Source organism: Macrotis lagotis, chromosome X, assembly GCF_037893015.1.
Source record: "Macrotis lagotis isolate mMagLag1 chromosome X, bilby.v1.9.chrom.fasta, whole genome shotgun sequence".
Classification (NCBI taxonomy): Eukaryota; Metazoa; Chordata; class Mammalia; order Peramelemorphia; family Peramelidae; genus Macrotis; species Macrotis lagotis.
In genome coordinates, this window is record NC_133666.1 from 131,093,005 (window position 1) to 131,114,493 (window position 21,489).

General features: G+C 37.1%; 1 protein-coding gene across 1 annotated transcript in view; it reads left to right on the forward strand.

Annotated features, from left to right (window-relative positions):
• The window catches only part of FAM20C (FAM20C golgi associated secretory pathway kinase), a 137,899-nt gene extending 117,107 nt beyond the window's left edge, over nucleotides 1–20,792 (forward strand). The window contains exons 6-10 of the mRNA XM_074205311.1: nucleotides 1,775–1,955; nucleotides 5,972–6,078; nucleotides 6,473–6,554; nucleotides 7,786–7,845; nucleotides 13,820–20,792. Coding sequence (XP_074061412.1) covers nucleotides 1,775–1,955; nucleotides 5,972–6,078; nucleotides 6,473–6,554; nucleotides 7,786–7,845; nucleotides 13,820–14,069 — 680 coding nt within the window. The 3' untranslated portion in view covers nucleotides 14,070–20,792. The remainder of the gene's footprint in view (nucleotides 1–1,774; nucleotides 1,956–5,971; nucleotides 6,079–6,472; nucleotides 6,555–7,785; nucleotides 7,846–13,819) is intronic.
• The last annotated feature ends 697 nt before the right edge of the window (nucleotides 20,793–21,489 follow it).

Below are 21,489 nucleotides of genomic sequence, written 5' to 3' on the forward strand. Positions count from 1 at the left end.
AAGGGGCTGATCACTGGAGGTCAGAGACAGGCTTCAAGGTGGGGCCAACATTTATTGGTAACTTGTTTAAAGAGATAAAGACAATTCAGATAGAAAAAAAAAAGGCTGGGCCCTAGCATCTCAGTTCTGAACCAACTTGGCAAGTATATCACAGATATATACAGATGTGTGGGTTGAGGGGGGCAGGGAAAAGAGTGTGATTTGACCATGTGACCAATATCAGGACACTGGGTGATACCTCCCCCAACATTGATGTACAAGCAAGTCTGGGAACAATGGATCACTAAGCATTACTTAGAATGGTCTATAGGGTCTTGACTCCAGCTATCAGGATAGTTATCCAGTAGAGACAATGACTGGTTGTATAAGACCCATTTTTAAAAAATAGCACTGGTATAATGCAGTAGTGGACAGATAGATGATACAGTAGATAGCACACTGGGCTTGGAATTAAAGTCTCATCTGCCTGAGTTCAAATTCACACAGTGTGACCCTAGACCTCTAGGAATTTATCTGGTTCTCAAGGAATTTACATTCTTTGGGGGGAGAGGTGTGAGTGATACAAAAGGTATTACAAATATATTTCAAGGAGAATTGAAGAGGAAAAAAAACACTTAACTGGGAGGATTAGAAATCTTTCATGGAAGGGCAGCTAGGTGGTGCAGTAGATAGAGAACTGGCCCTGAAGTCAGGAGGACCTGAGTTCAAATTCAACTTTGAACACTTGATACTTAACCCATTGCCTCACCACAAAAAAGAAAAGAAAAAAAAAGTGGTTCATGTGGAAGGAGGCCTCTAACCTAAGTTTTGGAGGAAGATAAATTTTCTGAGAAGCAGAGGTAAGGATGAAGTCCATACCAGTCACATGCAGATTTATTCAGAGGCAGAAGATGGATTATCTAGACTGGGGACTATGTGTCTAATTTGGCTGGAATTTAGGCTCAGTTTGTGAAATGTGGCTGAAAAGGAAAACACATTTGTTGAGCTTTTTTTTAACTTGTCTTATTCACTTGGAAAGAAAGGAAATGAATTAAAACAAAGGTTCATTGAATCTGCCTTTTTCAAAGGGACACACAAAATGCAATCAAGTCTGAACCCATTCATTCAAGACACTTGAGGAAGGAGATTCCTTCTGTCAGACAAATAAGACACACTTTAGAAATCCAGAGATATCATCTACCTAAGAGTTCTTTATTAATAAAGAATTATGGGGCAGCTAGGTGGCAAAGTGAATAGACTTCCAGCCCTGACCTCAGACAATTATTAACTGTGTAATCTTGGGCAAGTCACTTAAATTCCATAGTTCCAAGAAAGGATGAGGGAAATATTGCTAAGATTTCATGAGCGCTCAATTTGGCATCAGTTTAATTCTCTTAGATGAATTACAATAAAAACTGGAATTCATACAGGGTGCCCAAAAAGTCTTAGTGCATTTTTGAAGCTTTAATTGCTTTAAAAGCTTCAAATTATATCATGACTTTTGGAACTCTATATAATTTTTTTTAAGGCTTGAAAGGGGCTGAGATTCACTCACAACAAATCGAGGGTCTGGGATTTTAACTTTAACTCAACTGTGATCACACAACTAATAAGTGTCAGAAGTAGGATTTAACCCCCAGATCTCTTCCAGTTCTTAAGTCCAGAGCTTTCTCCACGACACCCTGCTGCTGCTTCTCAGTAGAGAGTGACTGAATGATTTTCTTGTTTGTTTTTGTATGTCTGTTTATTTTTGTGGATTCTTTTTAAATTAGCGGGTTGTCTCTTTTTCCATCAGCCAACAACATCTGTTTCTACGGGGAGTGTTCATATTACTGTTCCACGGAACATGCTCTGTGTGGGAAGCCCGATCAAATAGAAGGGTCTCTTGCAGCCTTCCTTCCCGACCTGTCCCTGGCAAAGAGGAAAACGTGGCGAAATCCATGGAGACGCTCATACCACAAACGCAAAAAAGCAGAGTGAGTCAGTCCCCTGTGCCAGCTGCTGGGTGGCAGCGGGCAGAAAACAGCTCTTATCTCAGCCAAGGGGGGCACCCGGAGATAGGGACCTGACTCCTGGAAAGTTATGAAAGTCACTTCCCACTTCAACTCGCTCTCCCCTCCCCTCCCCTCCTCTCCTCTCCCTCTCTCTCTCCCTCTTCTCCTCTTTCTTTTTTCTTTTCTTTTGGAAAAGTATTTCTCATTTTGAAGCCAACCTCACTAATTCGTATTTAAAGAGGAGGTAGAAGGAAAGTGGAAAACTTAAATTCATGGAATAGAAGAATTCTAACATGGTTTTTTAAATGAAGTTCAAAATACTGGTATGATCCCAAAGACAGAGCTGATGGTAACTGAATACAGACTGAAGCATACTGTTTTTTCCCCCCTCACTTTATTTTTCTTGAGGTTTTGGGGGGGGGAGAGATTATGTTTATTTTTACCAGACTATTGTAGTGATGTGAAAAATAAATTAATTAAAATAAAATAAAATACTGATATAGATGATGATTTACGATCATCTTCCTAGGTAGAACTCCAGTCACCTTTTTTGTGCCATTGGTAACCTATTGGAAACCCATGGACCCCTTTCTCATAAGAATGTCTTTTAAATGAATAAAATAAATCACAAACTCACAAAGGAAACCAATTATATTGAAATACAGCTATGAAAATAATAAATATTTCAATCTGGGTTAAGAACTCTTCCCCAGTGCTTCAACCTATAGGATACCTAGTGCCCCTTCATGCTATAAACATGAAAACTGCTGCCCAGGGAAGTTAAATGAATACGCAAAAGCCATGGAAACTAGCAAGACTGTCCATTGCTTTGCAAGGAGAACTAAACCTCACATCACCCAGCACTGGGGCCCAGATCTGCATTCAGCTTCTTATTTCCCATAAGACCAAAGAAAACAAGCCAATTAACATTCCTAGACCTCAGTTTCCACATTTGTCAAATTAAGGAGTTAGTCTAGATAACTTCTAAGATCTTGTTGTATTCTAATTCCATAAATCTATTCTATTTGCTACATGGATAAGAATTAGTTGTAATTCACCTATTAATTTTTCAAGGAAGTATTGATAATAGGTGAGTTAAATATGACCCTTGTCATTTTGTTTATACTATATTTGTACTTGCTTAATATACTCTGTTTTCAGAATGGTACAGAGGCAAACTTCAAGCCAGACCTGGCTAATTTATTAAAAATTATCAAATTCAAATTTATCATATTGATTAAAATAAATGAGCCTTCAACTGGAACATCAAAAACTTTTCAATGTGAAGACTTCGTTGTTGTATTATTATTTATAATGAAATAAGAGAGATGCTTTGAGTCTGAGAAGACACCTTTGGAGAACATAACTAGGGAAAAAAAGCCTTTTTCGGATCCCCACCCATTACAATCATCCAGAGAATGTTGGTGGGATTATATTCAGTACTTCCTACCTTTGTTTTCTGAATCCATTCCCTCCCCACTTCACCCCCTCTACCAATGCCCTCATTCACTTTAGTCTCCCCACTCTTTCTTCCTATACACATGAACCCCTTTTCCCTCAATACACAAAGGTAAAATATCTCCCCTAATATTCTACTGCTCTTTTCACTAAAAAAAAGGGAGGGGGAAGTAATCAGTTCATACATACATGGGTGCTAATTAGTTAATGCATTACCCCTCCCTGGATCTAGAATAGAGAACCCTCAAGGGAAAATTAGTATTAAACTAAAGGAATTTTTTTCAAGTATTAGATAATATGTCATTCGGGGAAGATGTGTACTTTTCTATATGCACTTCCCTGTTCCCTATTTGCCAGTCTGCCAATAAGGTCACTTTTTCCAAGCTAGGCCCCTAATATTGTTCTCATTAAAGTTTTTTACTCATTGTCCATTACTATTAGAGATTTAAGTTTTGAGCAGGGATGTATCTGTGTGTGTGTGTGTGTGTGTGTGTGTGTGTGTGTGTGTGTGTGTGTGTGTGTAGGTGTCTTTGCCACAAGTTAGGCTCCCTAAGAGTATGTTATTTGCATAACTGAGAAGTAAAGGGGAACTGTTTAGAGAGAATAGGATTCACAGACCCCCCCAAAAGAAAGGAGAATTTGGGAATATACTCATTGCACAGTCCTAGGAGCCTTCAATTTGGATGAGTATGTCCTTCAAAGGCATGGAGAACTATATGAATAAAGAGAATATCCAGAGGTGATTTTGTCTGCCCTTCTCTACCCAATAGTTCAACTCAGTGAGAAATCTTACCTAAATCATTCTTGAAAGAGAGTACCAAAACCATCCTTGAAAAATAACATCTTCCCTATTCACAAGGAACTTAGTCCACTATTCTTTGATAATTTATCTAAGTAACTGCTCTTCTTTTTTTAAAAAAAAATTGTTATTAATTTTATTAAATATTTCCCAATTGTGTGTAATACAATTTAGCAATCTTTTTTTAAAGAGTTGCAAATTTTCTTTTTCCCTCCCAATTCCTATATTTTTACATTAATCATATTGCAAAAACCCCACAAACAAAATAAAACAATAAAAATAAAAAGAATAAATATGCTTTAATTTGGTATCAGACTTATCAATCCTCTCTCTGAAGGTGGATGGCATTTAGAATTGTCTTAAGTCATTGCCTTGATCATGGTAACTATCTTTCATAATTGACCATCCTTAAAAGTTGTTGCCACTATTTACAATATTCTACTGTTCCTCTCACTCCACTTTCCACTAGTTCGTATGTCTTCTCAGATTTTTCTGAAATTATCTCCCCTTATTATTTCTTATAGCAAACTAGTATCCCATTAAAATAATATACCCAACTTAACCATTCTCCATTTGATGGGCATCCCCCTCAAATTCCAATTCTTTGCCACCACAAAAAGCTCTTCTATAAATAATTTTGTACAAAGAGGTCTTTTCCCCTTTTGTTTGATCTCTTTTCAGATACAGACCTAGTTTTGATATTACTAGGTCAAAGGGTATGTATAGTTTTGTAGTCATTTCAGGAAAATTCCAAATTGTTCTCCAGAATGGTTGAACTCTAATTCACAATTTCACCAAAAGTTCGTGAATGTCCCAGTTTTTCTACATTTCCTCCAGTATTTGTCCTTCTTCTTTTGTACCATGCTGTCCAATTTGATAGGTGTGAGGTGGTATCTCAAAGTTGTTTTCATTTTAATTTCTCTAATCAGTAGTGATTTAAATAAAGCATATTTTTAATCATTTTTATTTCTTTTTCTGAAAATTGCCTATTCATATCCCTTGACCATGGTATTGATCAGTGTCTAGTTTCTGCCAAACTACTTTCCAATTTTCTCAGCAATTTTTGTCAGATGTTGAGTTCTTAGCTTAAAAGCTTGTATCTGTTGGTTTATCTAATACTAGATAACTGTAGTCATTTACTACTCTGTATTGTGCACCTAATCTATTCCACTTATCCATCACTCTGTTTCTTAGCCAGTATTAGGTTGTTATGATGATGACTATTTTGTAATATAGTTGGCAATCTGAAAATATTAGGCAGTCTTCCTTCACATTTTGTTCTTCATTCCTTTGATATTCTTAATTTTTGTTCTTCCAGAGAAATATTCTTACTATTTTTTCTAATTCTATAAAATACATTTTGGTAGTATGATTGATAAGGCACTGAATAAGTAAATTAACAGGTAGAATTCACATTTTTTATTATATTGACTCAGCCTATACATGAGCAGCTAATTTTTATTAAGATCTGTATTATTTCTGTAAAAAGTGTTTTGTAATTGCTTTCATAAAATCCCTGGGTTTGTTTTGGCAGTAACTGCTGTTCTTATTAGGTGAAAAGAACTTTCTTACTTAAGTATAACTCCTAATATCACCTATCAAAACTGAAGTTATTTACTAGTTTTAATCTTCTCTCCATAAGTGGTGCCTCAAATCTGATTCACTAAGTTTTCAATTGTCCTTAAAATAAATTGGTTCACTATAAGATGAGAATTTTCTTCATGCCTGTTGTTCTTTTCAGATGGGAAGTGGACCCTGATTACTGTGAAGAGGTGAAGCAGACACCACCATACAATAGCAATCGAATTTTGGATATAATGGACATGACCATTTTTGATTTCCTAATGGGTATGTGTCTGATCCTGTTAAATTAACTATAAAAAGAAGTTGAATTATTGGGAGAGCCTTGTGTAACCAAACAATTTTTGATACACGGTGTGAATATATGAGCCATAACTTACAGAATGAAGACCTACATGAGTAACAAAGTGGATTAAAACCATCAAATGTTAACACAGATAAACTGTTAAAAGCATAAGGCTTGTTAATCCTGTGAAATAAGTCTAGTGGTTTCAGTAGGCATCTAAGATTTACTGTTTATATTTTAGTTCTTAGGGTATAGAGGTCATACATTAGGGGAATAAGAAATATTCTGCTCTGTGTAAGAAGCTAACATTTATTATTTTACATCCTTGAATTTTCCATATCCAATATTCAAAACTCTTTCTGATTCCTTCTGCAGGAAACATGGATCGACATCACTATGAGACCTTTGAAAAGTTTGGCAATGAAACATTTATTATTCATTTAGATAATGGAAGAGGGTAAGGGTTCTTTATTCTTATAAATGATAGAATTTATCAGGTTCGTCTATCTGTATATTCACCTTCCTGAAATCTCAAACATTTGGTAACCTGTCTGAAAGTGGAAATAAGCATGAGACCTGTTAAGAAAATAAATGAGAATGGAGAGAAATTTGCCACAGTGTCTATGCACCTGACCTTTTAAGGGAGGCACTGAACCATTCAGACCCACTGACTTAGAATTACTTATAAAATTGAAAATAAATTTTTAAAAAAGAACTAAATATAAAATAAATTACCCTTTGGAAATGCAAGGATAACTATAAGATAAAAATGGCATCTGACAGTAAAGAGATAGAAGGATTCATAAGTTATCAACAGTCTGGGACCATTTAGTAGGGTCAAACAGTATGTTATTTGTCTTAATATTAAGTGAGCCAATATATGTAAAGTACTTTGCAAATTTTAAAGGATTATATAAATGCCAGTTATTATTGTTATTATCATTTGTATTATTAGTCTTTGTGGGCATTTCTGGATTGTGTTTATATTGGTAACCCTAAGTCATTAACAAATAGTGGGGGACAAAAATTCATTAAGCACTTATTAGGGGTCAGACTCTGCTAAGTACTTTGCAAATATTTCATTTTTTACTAGGTGATATTATTATTACCCCCATTTTAAAGATGAAGACAAAAATTAAGTGACTTGTCCAGGTCACAAACAACTAGTAACTAAGAGAACATTTGAACTCAGATCTTCCTCACTCCAGGCCCAGAATCACTGGTTGACTTATAATATTAAATTATGTTCATTGAGCTCTATTTAACATCCAAGAAACTGTGCTACCAGTTGTTTTAGAAAGATTTTCCACCCAAATGGAGAACATAAGAAATGCTTAAATACATGAAACTGAAAGCTCCAGGTATCTGGAAAATTCATATATGTAGAACATCCCATTCAATGATGAAACTGGATAAATGAGCCACTACTGTAATTATACTATACAGTAAACTATTTGACAGTTCATATTTCCCTGAATTTCCATCTTTACCCAACAACTCTCTGTCCATTCATCTGTGCTTTCTCTTTTTCTGGTCTAGTCAACTCAACCAAACTCCAGTCAGCTCCAGCATAATGACAGGCTTCTTTTGTGCCTGTGTGTTTCATTGAACATACACTGATGCATATTTGACATCCTGTAACTTCCAATGTGACTGTAGACATATAATATATTTCTTGCTTAAAATAGGTTTGGAAAATACTCCCATGATGAGCTCTCCATTCTGGTGCCTTTAAACCAATGCTGCAGGTGAGTTCTTCAATGATTTTTTCCCCAGGTGTTAATGAACTCCTTTTTCCTTCAATTATCACCTCAAGCAGTCCTGAAAATATAAGGCTTGAAATGAAATCAGCTATTCTTCCAACCACTGAATGATAAGCAGAGCTGTCACTAGTCCAGGGCAAATGGGGTTTTGTCCATCTTCATGGAGGTTTGATCCTTTCCTCAGCAGCATATTCACATGCTTCTTCAATTCCCTGGCTCTCTGTGAAGCAATATTACTAACATACAGTCTATTGCCTCCAGGGTTCCATTGTTGTGATTCTCCTCTCCCTGAGCTCACCTTCATTACCAGCTTCCTCCCAGGTAGAGTGAGGGCCAGACTTTCTAAAGGATAATTGATATCTGATTCTCCTTGTTCTCACTGTGGGGCTCTGCTGCACTCCTCCATGTCGAAATGAAATTACTCCAAGGACAATTAGCACTAGCTACTCCTGATCACAAGAAAAGAGAAAGATGATTTGAACAGAATAGAGTATCATTTTGAGAAAAATGGAAGTTGAATGCAAATAAGTGCTCATTTGAAAAGTTAATTGTTTTCAAAATAAGTGGTTTTCAAATCATTGAATTTGAGAACTAGATGAGAACTAGATCATTTTTTCTGCTCCAGAAAGAATAGGGTGATTTTGTTTTTTATATTTGTGTCCTAATGCCTAACAGAATGTGTGACCTATAAATGCTCTATAAATATTTCTCAATTGACTGATTGATTAATTGCTCAAGTTCTCATAATAAGTTAGAGTTAGTTTTGGGGTTTTTTTTTTTGCAAGGCAATGGGACTAAGTGACTTGCCCAAGGTCACACAGCTAGGTAATTATTAAGATCTGAGACTGGATTTGAATTCAGGTCCTCCTGACTCCAGGGCCAATGCTCTATCCACTATACCACCTAGCCACCCCCCAATAAGTTCGATTTAGAGCTGGGATTTCTAGTCTCCTCTCCTGAATTCTGAGATATTTGGAATGGTCATTCACCTCCCAAGTATCCTCAGTAAGGAGACTAACATTGTAACTGGATGCCTGGATAGACTTTTGGTAGGACTGGTAATAAGCTCATTAAGGTAACCCATTTAAAGTTAACCTCTACTTAAAGCAACTGTAGGTCACTGGAAAAAAAGCCAAGTTTTCATTTTTAATGGTTTGCTAGAAATCACATTTTAACAGATATTCCTGCATATCTTCAAACCCTTTATCTCCCATCCATCCACTCACCACCCAAATATCTACCACATCACAGATGAAATTATGTTCAATTGGTAAGCAATGCCTTCTAAGTAGTCAGAGCAGTTCTGTGAAGACCCACTGGGAAATGGTTCCATAGAGAAGGCTTTCCTTTAATATCCTTTAAAAAAAATAAGCTGATCTTTCTCAAAGACATAGGTACCTGTGATATGATAAAATGCTCCCTATTTTCCTTAGCTAAGAGTTCTTTGAGGGAAGGAGTATAATAAAAATGATGATGATAATAATAATAAAGCATTCACATAACACTTTCAAGTTTACAAAGCACTATACATATTTTATCTAATTAGATAATCACAAGTTGGTATTAGGGCTATTATCCCCATTTTAGAGATGAGGAAGGTTAAATGGTTTGCTTTTGGAAATATCTGAGGCAGGTCTTCCTTTGTACCAAATCTAATGCTCTATCCATTATGCCACCTAGTTATCCTCAAGGTCATGTGGAGGAGAAAATGAGGCTCGTAATTTTGCACAGTCCTCCCTCACTTAAATCCAGTTCACTTTCCAGTCATGACATCATGACTTCCTGATGTCATGGTTCTCCTCAAGAATAAAGGACAAACAACAACATATCTATTTTCCGCTGCATTAAAATATGAAATCAGTTGCCTGCATTTTAGAGTTGATTTTATTTATTATTGTAATCATTATGTATGTTCAGTTGCATTTGCTCTTTTTGCTGTATATCAGTTTATGCAAGTTTTTCCATGATTCTCTGAATCTTTTTTTTATGCTGAACTGATATTTTCTTCATATATCCCTGGTCATTCAGCCATTTCCCAATCAATGGGCACCTGCTTTGTTTCTAGTGCTGTGTTTTGTTCTGTTTTGATAGCATTCCTATCACCCTTGAACTCATTTCTAGACAGCATATGGAATTTAGGATTCTATATTCTATATTTTCAGATTCTATATCATTTGCCTTGGGGGCATGATAGAGGTGCAGTGACAAGGTCCTCTATTCCTCATTCCTCAACCATAGATTGAGAGCTGGGAGGGGTCCTAAAAGGCTACCTAATCCCAATCCTTTCATTTTTACAGCTGAGAAAATGGAGCCTTAAATGAATGATGTGACTTATCCTAGGTCATACAGGTAATAGGTATAAGAATCAGAATTTGAATTCTCAAGTCATGACTCCAAGTTCACCCATCATTATCTGCTATGCCATACTGCCTTCAAAGAATCCAGAGCTGGAAGACAATTAACAGATTATCTAATCTAACTTCCTCTTTCTTGGGGAAGAAAATGAGGCACACAGAGGAGGAAGTCATTTAGTCAAGGTTACATAGAGAGCAAAGCAAGCAGTTAAACCCAGACTATAAATCCAGTTTACTACTCTTATTCAATCAACAAGCAAGTGCTGGGATATAAAGGCAAAAATGAAACCAGTGCCTACCCTCAAAGAACTCATATTTTATTGGGAAAAATAATAATACACCCACACAAGAATATGTGAAAAATAGAGAAAATTAAATACAAGAATATTTCAATGACGAGTCACTAGCAACTAATAACTGGGCATTCTGTTCTATTCATATCCTTCTCTATCCATATCAAGGGTCTTTGAGCACAGAATTATACCTGTAAAAGTCAGTCAAGATTATGGTAGTTTCAATTAGACTGAGAGAGATATCATCTCAGACCTTTGAGAGGCAAAAGGAGTGTAATCAAAAGAAACACTGGATAAGGAATCAGAAGTCTTGAATATAAGATCAGATTCTGCCCCTGACAAGCTAAGTGACCTTAGGAAGCATCCTGAAATTCCCTCTATTTTACAAAATGGTGATTTTTGTACTATAGACTTCACTACATTGTTACGTAGATCAAATGAGATACTGTATATAAAGTGCTCTGTGATCATAAAACTGTGGTGAGTGGTTCTCATTATTGTACCCTTTATAAATAAATGTTCAGAAATGCCTTCCTGGCTGACAAAATAAGGTGGAAAATTGGGTACCTTCCCGTTAAGCTAAAATGTGGCCAATGTTATATTAATACCCAGGACTGTAGGAAATAAATTTGAGTTATAATTAAAATTAGTCTTTAAAGTTTCTCTTTCTGTATTCCTCCCTGTGCCAGCCCCTCAGTAACCTGGGGGTTTTTGTGGTCTTTCCTCCAGGGTAAGAGAGACTCATTTATACCCTAGAGGTAACTGATTTATGAATAGCTGATTGGATAGTTCTCGGCTTGAGATCAGAAAGACTTATCTTCCTGAGTTTAAATCTTGCTGTGTGATCCTAGGCAAGTCTCTTAATCCTGTTGACCTCAGTTTCTTCATCTGTAGATTAAGCTAGAGAAGAAAATGGCAAAACACTTCAATATTTTAGGCAAGGAAATCCCAAAGGGATCATGAAGAGTTGGACATGATTGAAAAACAACTGAAGGTTTTAAAAGATTGTCTATAAAACACACGACTAACCATCTTCCCTCCCCAGCTCAAACATCTCAGGCCAACAGTTTATGATTAACTTTTCCTTTTAAGTTCCTTTCATTTGACTTCCTTAGATACTAATATTGGAAAATAGAGGTGGGGGGGGGGTTCAGAAGGCTTTAAGAAAGGCTCACAGATTGGGCAACTAGGTGGCCCAGTGGATAGAGCACTGACCCTGGAGTCAGGAGGAACTGAGTTCAAATGTGACCTCAGACACTTAATAATTAGCTACTTGTGTGACCTTGGGCAAGTCACTTAACCCACTGCCTTACAAAAACCAAAAAAAAAAGGCTACAGATCCAAAATTCTGCTACTATCACGATGGATGAAAAAATAGAGCCCCCTCAAAAGAAATAATTTATCCAAGAATCCCAGACCTGGGATTACAAATTTGGTGTTACCATGCTGCTTCTTCCTTTGTATACTTATATAAATAGTAAATATGCATAAAAAGTCAGTCACAACTGAACAAAAGCAACGTTAACGTTTAGGTAATGTAGTGTTAGAAAGCTGACATGCTACCCTTCAGGAATTTTTTTGTGAGGGAGGAACCATACTTTAGGGTGACAGAGTTTTTCCAACACTTCATAGCACAGCTGGCTTTTATCCACTTCCACATAACATCTCCATGACTGGACAGAGCTAGACCATCACCTAGGCTAGAAATTCTCAAATTTTTGATCTCAGAACTCCACTCTTAAAAACTTATTTTTTTTCTCCCCACAAAGATCTTTTGTTTATGTTGGTCACTCTTCACTATAATGGAAATTAAAATGTCCGTATCATTAAGAAAATTATTTGAACCCCCCCCATTCCCAGACCACACATTGAAAACTACTGACCTAGACCAGCCAATATCTTAAGATTGCACCAGAATATCATAGATTAGAGCCAGAAGACTTTTAAGGCCATCTGTTTCCAACCTCATATTACAAAGAGGGAAACTGAGGCCAGAGAGAGATGAAACAATTTATCCAAAGGCATACAAGTAGGAAGTGGAAGAGACTGTATCCAAACCAAGTACCCCAAGATTCCAAGATTGTTCTTTACATTGTACCACACTGTTCCCATACAATATACAGATGAGCAGACTTTGGCCTAGAAAAATAAAATGCTTTACCCATAGACATGCATCTAATTAGCAGGAAAATCAACACTGCAACCAGCATCTTCAAGGTCTTAATCCACTTCCCACCACACCATAGTACTATCTGAACAAAAGAAAGAACTGAGAAACCAACTAATAAAACAGTTTGCCCTGGGTCATACAAGAGATGAGGGACAGAGTTGGGCATGAACCCATGGAAGGATGCAGTGACAAATAGTAACTACTCCTTTCTATACCTGGACAAAGTGACAGGGAGCAGGGGGCTGGGTGGGGAGGTTGCTTCCAGAGGTATAGTCACAGGAGGAAGCAAATGTGTTCTCAACCATTATAATGGTTCTAAACTGCTAAAGGAAGAGAAAATACCCTGAGGACAGGATCCAGTGGTGGGCCAGAGGGGAAGGAAGAGAGAGAATGTTTCCTAATGTGACTGAAGAGGGAGAGAAAGTAATCTTCCTCCCCTGCCCCCAGGAAGGATAGAGTAGGGGAGCAAAGGGGGAAGTCTACCAAAGAGAAGCTAGTACTGCTCTTAGTACCCTTTAAATACCCCATTCTGGAATAAAACTGATCACCTCATCATAGCTTATATAGACTGCCAGTCAAATATATTATAGTTTTTGCAGTTGAGTCTTTTCAGTTATGTCCAAATCTCTGTGACCCCATTTGGGTTTTTCTGGGACAAATGGTTAGCCATTTCCTTCTCCAGATCATTTCTAGAGGCTAAGCCAAACAGGATTATGTGACTTGCTCAGGATCTAGTGTCTAAGGTCAGATTTGAACTCAAATCCTCCTGACTCCAGAGTCCAGACTCTCTTAGCTACCCTATAGCTTAGCTAGATCCTGTTGAATGCAACTAATGAATCCTATAATGTAATCACATTATTTGAATTTGTACTGCATATTTCCACTGGACTAGAGCCAGTTACAATATTTTACATAATTATAACTTCAAACAATGAAAATTGGAATACATGGGAACCATTTCATTATAATAATTCAGATTGTCTTAGCACTACCTCTTCCTCTTATTACCCTACCCAGCGGCCATTCCCCAAGACAGTCTGTTTGTGTGTGTGTGTGTGTGTGTGTGTGTGTGTGTGTGTGTGTCCTCTGTTCTGGTTTGCCAGAAGCCCAGAGAATGACCTTTTTAATGCTTTCTTTTCTAGAATAAGGAAGTCCACCTACCTGAGACTACAATTACTTGCCAAGGAAGAATACAAGTTGAGTGACTTGATGGAAGAATCTTTGCTTAAAGACAAAATCGCTCCCATTCTCTACCAGTTGCATTTAGAGGCTCTAGACAGACGGCTTCGGATTGTTCTACAGGCTGTTAGGGACTGTATAGAAAAAGATGGTTATAACAGTGTGATTGAAAATGACTTTGACACTGCCAACACGATCACAACCAAGAGGTAGTGAAATTGAAGCCACGTTCCTGTTTTTATGAGTGAAGTAAGAAAAAGAAGAAAAAGTCTTGCAAGAGACTATGTGTATGCCACTTTGTGAATTCAGTGAATTCAGAATTGAGATATAATTGTTCCCAAAGTAGTTAAAGACACTCTGAGAAGGATTAGGATAATTATGAAATAAGTCTAATGCAATGCTTATAATTAGTTCCCCAAGACAATATGAAAGAGTTGGAAAAAATATTATGATCACTGACAGACAAAATGGATTGTGGCAATTGCATCCTATCCTTTTTTTGTATAGAATGGAGGCCTTTGATATTTTGTATTTGCATATGGTGTATATATATATATATATATATATATATATATATATATATATATATATGTGTGTGTGTGTGTATACATATGTATATTCACATATACATATGCATATAATATACATGCATATATGTGTAAACCACAGATCTACCTGCCAAATTTCACAAAGGAAGGGCAGCATCATCTGATGCCTCACCATTTAATCCGGGTGACATCCACTTGGTCAACTGTGTTAACCCATCACATGCTGTCCTGTGCTAAACCTGATCCAAAGCTAAAGCTTTGAGGTGGGCGTGGGGGTTGGGCCTCAGCGCTTAAAGACTTGAGAAGTAAACTCTGAAAGCTCAGTGGTTAATCCAAATGGAATTTCAATAATTGTTCATTTTCAGAAAATACTTGAATGTTGGTTTTTACAAAGTGATGTAAAATGATGAGTCATTCTATTAATCCACCATTAAGTAGCAATCCTGACCTTTCTAGATGGGCAAAGGGAAGCCGCTACTGTCCTGACTTTGCTTTTGATAGTTTGGTGTAAATATATACATATATGAGTAAATCTGCAGTCTGCAGCCATAGGCTTACTTTTGCAGCATTTTTTTTTGTGGAATTGTTTGCAACGTGGTACAAGTACAATAAAAATATGGCAGATGTGCAGCTGGACTAATTTTGTGGGTTCCTTGTCAATGACAAAATTAGAGAACCTTAGAACTTTTTTACTTGAAGGGGACCTCAGATAATCCTTTTCCCTTCCTGAAGCATGAATTCCCTCTTCAGCATTCCCAATAATACAACAAGAAAAATAGCTATAACACTTCAAGGTTTGCAAAGTACTTTACAAATATCTCATTTGATCCTTATGACAACTCTGGGGTTAGGGGCTATTGTTATCTCAATTTTACAGATAGAGGAACTGAGGCATGCAGAAGTGAAATAATGACTAGGGTATCACAGCTATTAAGTATCTGAGGTGGGATTGAAACTCAGGTCTTTCTAAGGGTTCTGTCTGTTACATCTATCTGTCTGACTTGGACAAGTGGTCATTTGCCTTGTGTTTGAATACCTTTCTGATTGTTCAGAAGGGCCCCTTTTCTATTAAGTCAAAATCTTTTTTACTATAATCCTACTCACTTGTCCTTGAAATAAAGACCTATTCCTTTTTCTTAACAGCCTATCAGATGCTTGAAAATATCAAATAAGAACTGTCTAAGATGTTAAAGAGTCAGCCAAGTAGTGATAGAATGCTGACCCTGAAATCAGTAAGACTCATTTTCCCCAAGTTCGAATCTGACCTCAGCCACTGTCTAATTGTATGACCATGAACAAGTCACTTCACCCTGTTTGCCTCAGTTTCCTCAACTATAAAATGAGATAGCAAAGAAAATGGCAAATCACTCCAGTATTTTTTTTGTAAAGAAAACTAAATGGTGTCAGATGCAGCTGAAAACTAATCATTTTTCAGAACAGGAGACATTAGAAATATTTGTAAGTGTGTATATACATCATATATATCTCCAGGTCCTATGGTCAATGAAATACTTTCAAGTCCCCTCAGTTAGATACCAAGTGTCAATCAGGAAGTCATGGTCTGGATTTGACTAGCATTTTCTGAATATTAATCAAGAATTTATTAAACACCTACTATATGCTAGACTCTGTACAAGGACAAAAATGATCATCTCTCTTCTCAAGGATTTTATTTTTCTAACAATATTAACCCACAAAATTCATGGAAAATTAGATAAATAACTTTTTTCCCCATCAGTATTTAGGATTATGAATTTAGAGCTGGAAAGAGTTATCTACACACTTACTGAAGGTATCCTTAATTAAAATATGAAAAGGGGACAGACAAGTGGTCCAATGTACCACATTGATGGAATGATGGAGAGGAGGGATGAAAAGAAGGAAGGAGAAAAAAGAAGGGGGAGGGGAAGTGTAAAAAAAGAAGGAAGAAAGGAAGGAAAAGAAAAGGGAGAGAGCAAAGAAAATGGGAAAGAAAGAAATAAAGGAGTGAAGGAAAAGGAAGAAAAAAGAAGAAGGAAAAGATGGAAAGAAGAATGAATTAATTCAAATAAATGTGGAAGATAGTATATTCAAAAACTCATCTGGCAGAATAATGTAATGTTTAAATGGAAATATATCTGGAGGATCATTTTAGATTTATAGAAAAGCATACAGAAGCCCACAGGGCAATGGATATAGTCAAGTCTATAAGATTTTTAAGAAGAGAGACACTGAAACATTAGATCCCAGAGCACTCTTGTGACCTTTTGGTAGGTAGTTTTAGGCTAAGTTAAATAGTCCTTTTCTCCTTTTGAGAGTGGATAGTGAATTAATGTAACTTGTTACAGCTTTCCCTCCTATACTTTGTGAAATAGCCAAGTTGGCCCTCTTTCTGACCCTAATACATGATATTCTATCTCCTATCTCCATTCATTTTCATAGTCCTATCTCCATGTCTGGAAGGCATTCTCTCTTCTCTGCCTCATAAGTCTTCTCTTTCTTCGAGGTATACCTCAAGCACCATCTTTTGTTTTTCCTGATCTACCCCAACCATAGCACCCTCTTTCCCAAGCTACATTGATTTTAACTATTTTTTCTTCTCTTTTTATTTATCCTTTATATAATATGCAAATATGCATACATGCACATTACATAAACAAACATATATAGATCTACCTACAATGTGCTAGACCTAGAATCAGGTCTCAGAATTTGCTGCCTCAGACCCTAGTAGATGTATGACCCTAGCCAGGTCACTTAACCTCAGTTAACCTCTGCCTGGGGATAATGATAATATCTAACCCATTGTTGTAAGGATCAAATGAATATTTGTAAATCCTTTGGCACAGAGCCTAGCACATAGTAAGTATGATATAAAAGCTTATTCTCTTTCTTCTCTTTATCTCCCCCCCCTTCCTCCCCACCCCACCCCACACTGGAATGTAAACTCCTCAAGAGTAGGGTTTATTTCATTATTGTTATTGGCTTCCTCAGCACCCAGCATAGCATATGTTTCTCAGATAGGGTGTCTCTCCTAAGTCTGAAACCAATATAGTGAACCCTTTTGGGCAAAGGAAGGAGCAAACTGGCCCAGGTCAAAAATGAAGCAGATCAGACTTCCCTGGCAATCAGTAATCAGATTGGATTTATGAATAGCCAATGTATTTCCAACATGGGCAAGAATAGGAAACCCAATCTCAAAACAATTTGTTTTTAATAATTGCATATCAATATGATGCATTTTCTTTCTAATCTTTATTTTATTTATTTAAAATATTCTGAGAGTAGGTTCATTGGAATTCATTGACTACCATGAAACCAAAAATGTTAGGAATTTTTGGTCTCAGGTCACCTCAGTTCTATGAGGAGGGGCATTTTATTTTGCTTTTGTTTTAGCTAGGCAGTGGGGTTAAATAATTTGCCCAAGGTCACACAACTAGGTCATTATTAATTTTCTGAGGCTAGATTTGAGATTAGATCCTCCTGATTTCAGGGCCAGTGCTCTATCCTCTATGCCAGCCACCTAGCTGACCCAGGAAGGGGATTTTAGTGACATGTTTTGGGTACTACATTAATGTCTATCCAGTAAATTAAAAAGTCAACAGTGAAACTTCAGTTTGTCCCTGATTTTCTATGGTACATATTCTCAAGAGAATGTAAACTGCTTAAAGATAAGGACTAGAGTCAGGAAGACTCTAAGTTCAAATCTGCCCTCAGATACTTACTAACTGTGTGACCCTAGACAAATCACTTCACTTTTTTGCCTCAGTTTGTCCATCTGCAAAACAAATTGTGAAGGAAATATGGAACTACTCCAAGATCATTGCCAAGAAAACCCAAAATGAAATCATGGAAGAGTTAAACACGACTGAAAACAATTCCAACAAAAATAATAAAACTCAAAGGCAGCAGAAAAGTTAAATTTTGAGGGCTAAATATTTTCTTTCAGGTAAGAGGCTGCTTGTCCTTTTAGGGAGTTCAATCTTTCTTGTCATTGAATGAGGAGGGGTGGGGGAGAGGCAGATAGTATTGGAGGCTTAGTCCAAGGAAAGAGATGAGTGTTAAAAAGCCAAAATGAGCTAGTGTGCTGTAATTATGAAGAATACCAGACCTCTTCCTTCTTTCCTTTCTTCTTTTCCTCTCTTCCATTTCTTCCCTTTCTTTTTCCTTCCTTCCTTCCTTCCTTCCTTCCTTCCTTCCTTCCTTCCTTCCTTCCTTCTATGAATTTAGCCTGCCCCAAAATGAGAAGGGGTCCTCACTGGCAGTTTTGGCCTGTTGAAATAAATGTGTTAACCCAGAATTTGTCCTAATCAGAGAAAAACATTACCAGAGGGTTTCACCTTAAGGAAGAGAAAAATAGAATTATGTTAACCAACACATTTATTGATATTTCTCTAAGTCTCTAACTTGATTAGCTTGGGGGGGGGGGGGGGATTTCTAACCATATCCCCAGAAAATGGAGGTTTACTGTTGTCCTTAAATAGTCTTGACATCAGGAGTTGTGATCTAAAATGTCACTGCCAGTTTGTCAAATCAAGGAAGGGTACAACCCCACAATTGGGGATCTGCAGAAAGCAGGGACACACTCCAATAAAAAGAGAGTCTGAAAGACCTTCAAGGTAAAGGCATAGCCTGAGAGACTTTGATGGGATTAAGGAGGTAAGCTTTTATTCTCTTTTCCAATTAAGGGAGTCATTTCTAAGCACTCTTTTCAATTACTAAACTGATTTGCTTACCAGAGAGGCCTACTTTGCTATGGTATCTTCACTGGACCTCACCCACCAAAATTATGTTCTTTGATTCTGAAATAAAAGGAGCCTTTATGTGAAAGATGAATTTCTAGTCACTTGAATTACAGAAATATGTTTACATATATATATATATATATATATATATATATATATATTTCACACTTCCTTCGTTCCTTCCTTTTCCTAAGTTACACAGCCAACGTTGCCTAACTGGCTATTACATAATACAGTTTAGACTTAGTATGGAAACTACCTGTGCAGTTATTGGCACAGGAAATTCTTAGGTGAGGAAAAATTCTTTAACAATACAGGTCAGTACCTCTGCAAATAAATGTCTTCTAGAAATTTCTAGGAAAAACTTACCCAGTACCACACAATGAGCATCTGATAGGAGAAGGACTTGACCAGAGGACTTCCTGGTTTAGGATCCTTCTATCCTATAAGCAAAGTCTTTTCTCATGTTATAGCTACGAAATGGAAATGTAGCCATGGAATCCTCTTTCTCATGGGAGGAGGTGAGAGAAGATAAGTGAAAAAGAACCTTTTCTAGGGTACTATGAATCAGTCTCTCATAATGTCTGGTAGAGGGGAGCAATGTTCTCTATTGAGACATCCAAGCTGCCAAAACCATATGTTGAAAACAATTCTCAAACTCTATATGAACATTCAAAGTGGGCCGTGTTGTACAGCTAGCATATGTTGTGGACATAGTAAATAGATAGGAGTCTTTAGGGTCTTTACTAATTTGGGAAATGGCTCTAGCCTGAAAAATATTTCATGGGAATGAGCATTGAAAAACTTCGTTGGGTACAAACAGATCAACTGGAAGAGACTACAAGGAGGTTGGGTCAGGCTGATCAAGTTCCTCAGAGTCCACTGGAGTGAATTTTTCAGCAAGGTGAAAAATCAAGCATAGTTTCTTCAATAATTTTTGGAGGCAATTGGGGTGCTGTTATAAATGGCTTGTGAATACTTAGTCCAGACTGATTTAAATGGTTTTTTTTTTATTAAGACATCTTAATAAAAGGCTAACCTCTCTCAAGGGGAGAGGGACCCAAAAATCCCAAAATTCTAGATGTTATATGCACTTTGAAAGACTTTGTTCCTCCCCCTTCATGCCAATCATTGGCTGGGGTCACAAACCTAATTGATACATTCACCCTCCCCCCAAACTATTACTAATGACCAAGAACAACTATTTCCTTCTCCAGGTGCAAAGGACAATAGCACAGTCTCCCATTAAACCTCTGCAAAGTTATTTCACCTTTTCATTTTGTCTTAACTCTCTCCTTCCTGTAAACAAGTTGGCATCGCTTGAGTTTCCACAAAGACCAGACATCCTGGCTTGTAAGGCATTATCCTCACAGACATCTGTGAGATTCTGGCAATACTCTTTCTCACCCTTGTGAAAATAAAACACATGATTCTTTCCTACAGGTGTCAACCTGAAATTTTAATGAAAACTGTCAATAAAACAAAATGGAGGTCTTTAATCAGGACAAAGAAGATGAAGTTTGAGTACCCAAAGAGGGAGACTGAGAACAGGGTTTATTTATATAGAGTACCAAGGCAGAGAGAATGTCTAGGTTGCCTGTGGGAGAAGTTAGGTATCTCACAGTTTCACCAGATAGTTTGTTTTATATACCTTGCAAAAGTCCATGAAAAAAGCTTGGGAATTTGGGGAGGGGAGAGTTTGGGAGATTTTAAAAAAATAATCAGATGTTAGATAGACAATGTCTAATCAGTCTCTGGCATTCATTGGCCATAACTAGGTCTTGATCAGTCAGTTCTCAGTCAATTATGTTTGCCAGGGATTAAATGGCCTGCCCAGGGTCACACAATCACACTTGAACTCAGATCTCCCTGACTCCAGACCCAGCTACATTGGCCAATTTAGTTTTAAAATGTTAGAACTGATTAGAATACATGTAGAAATGATGGTGCCTAGAAAGATAACATAACATGTTCAGATCCACTCAATTCACATCTGAGTTCTAATATCCTCATCTGTGTGGCTGAATGGGGAGGGGAAGGGGGAATTCAGCAGATCAAGAAATAGGCAAAAGGTGGTTGAAGAATTGAAACAGGTTGAGGTATGTAAAGTTTCCCTGTACTTCTCTCCTGATTTGTCCCAACCTCCTCTATTTATATTTTTGATCTTATACCTAGCTTCCCACTCACCTCCACTCCTTGGATTTCCATACTGTAGAGAACTCAGGTTCCTGATTCAATCCTAGATTTTAGCTTACGGTAATTTGGTTTCAGACTCAGAGTTTACCTCTCTGTCTCTAGCCGAGAAATGGTCTCCTCCACCACCATAACCTTGACCACTCTCCTCTAGTCCTCCTAATCACA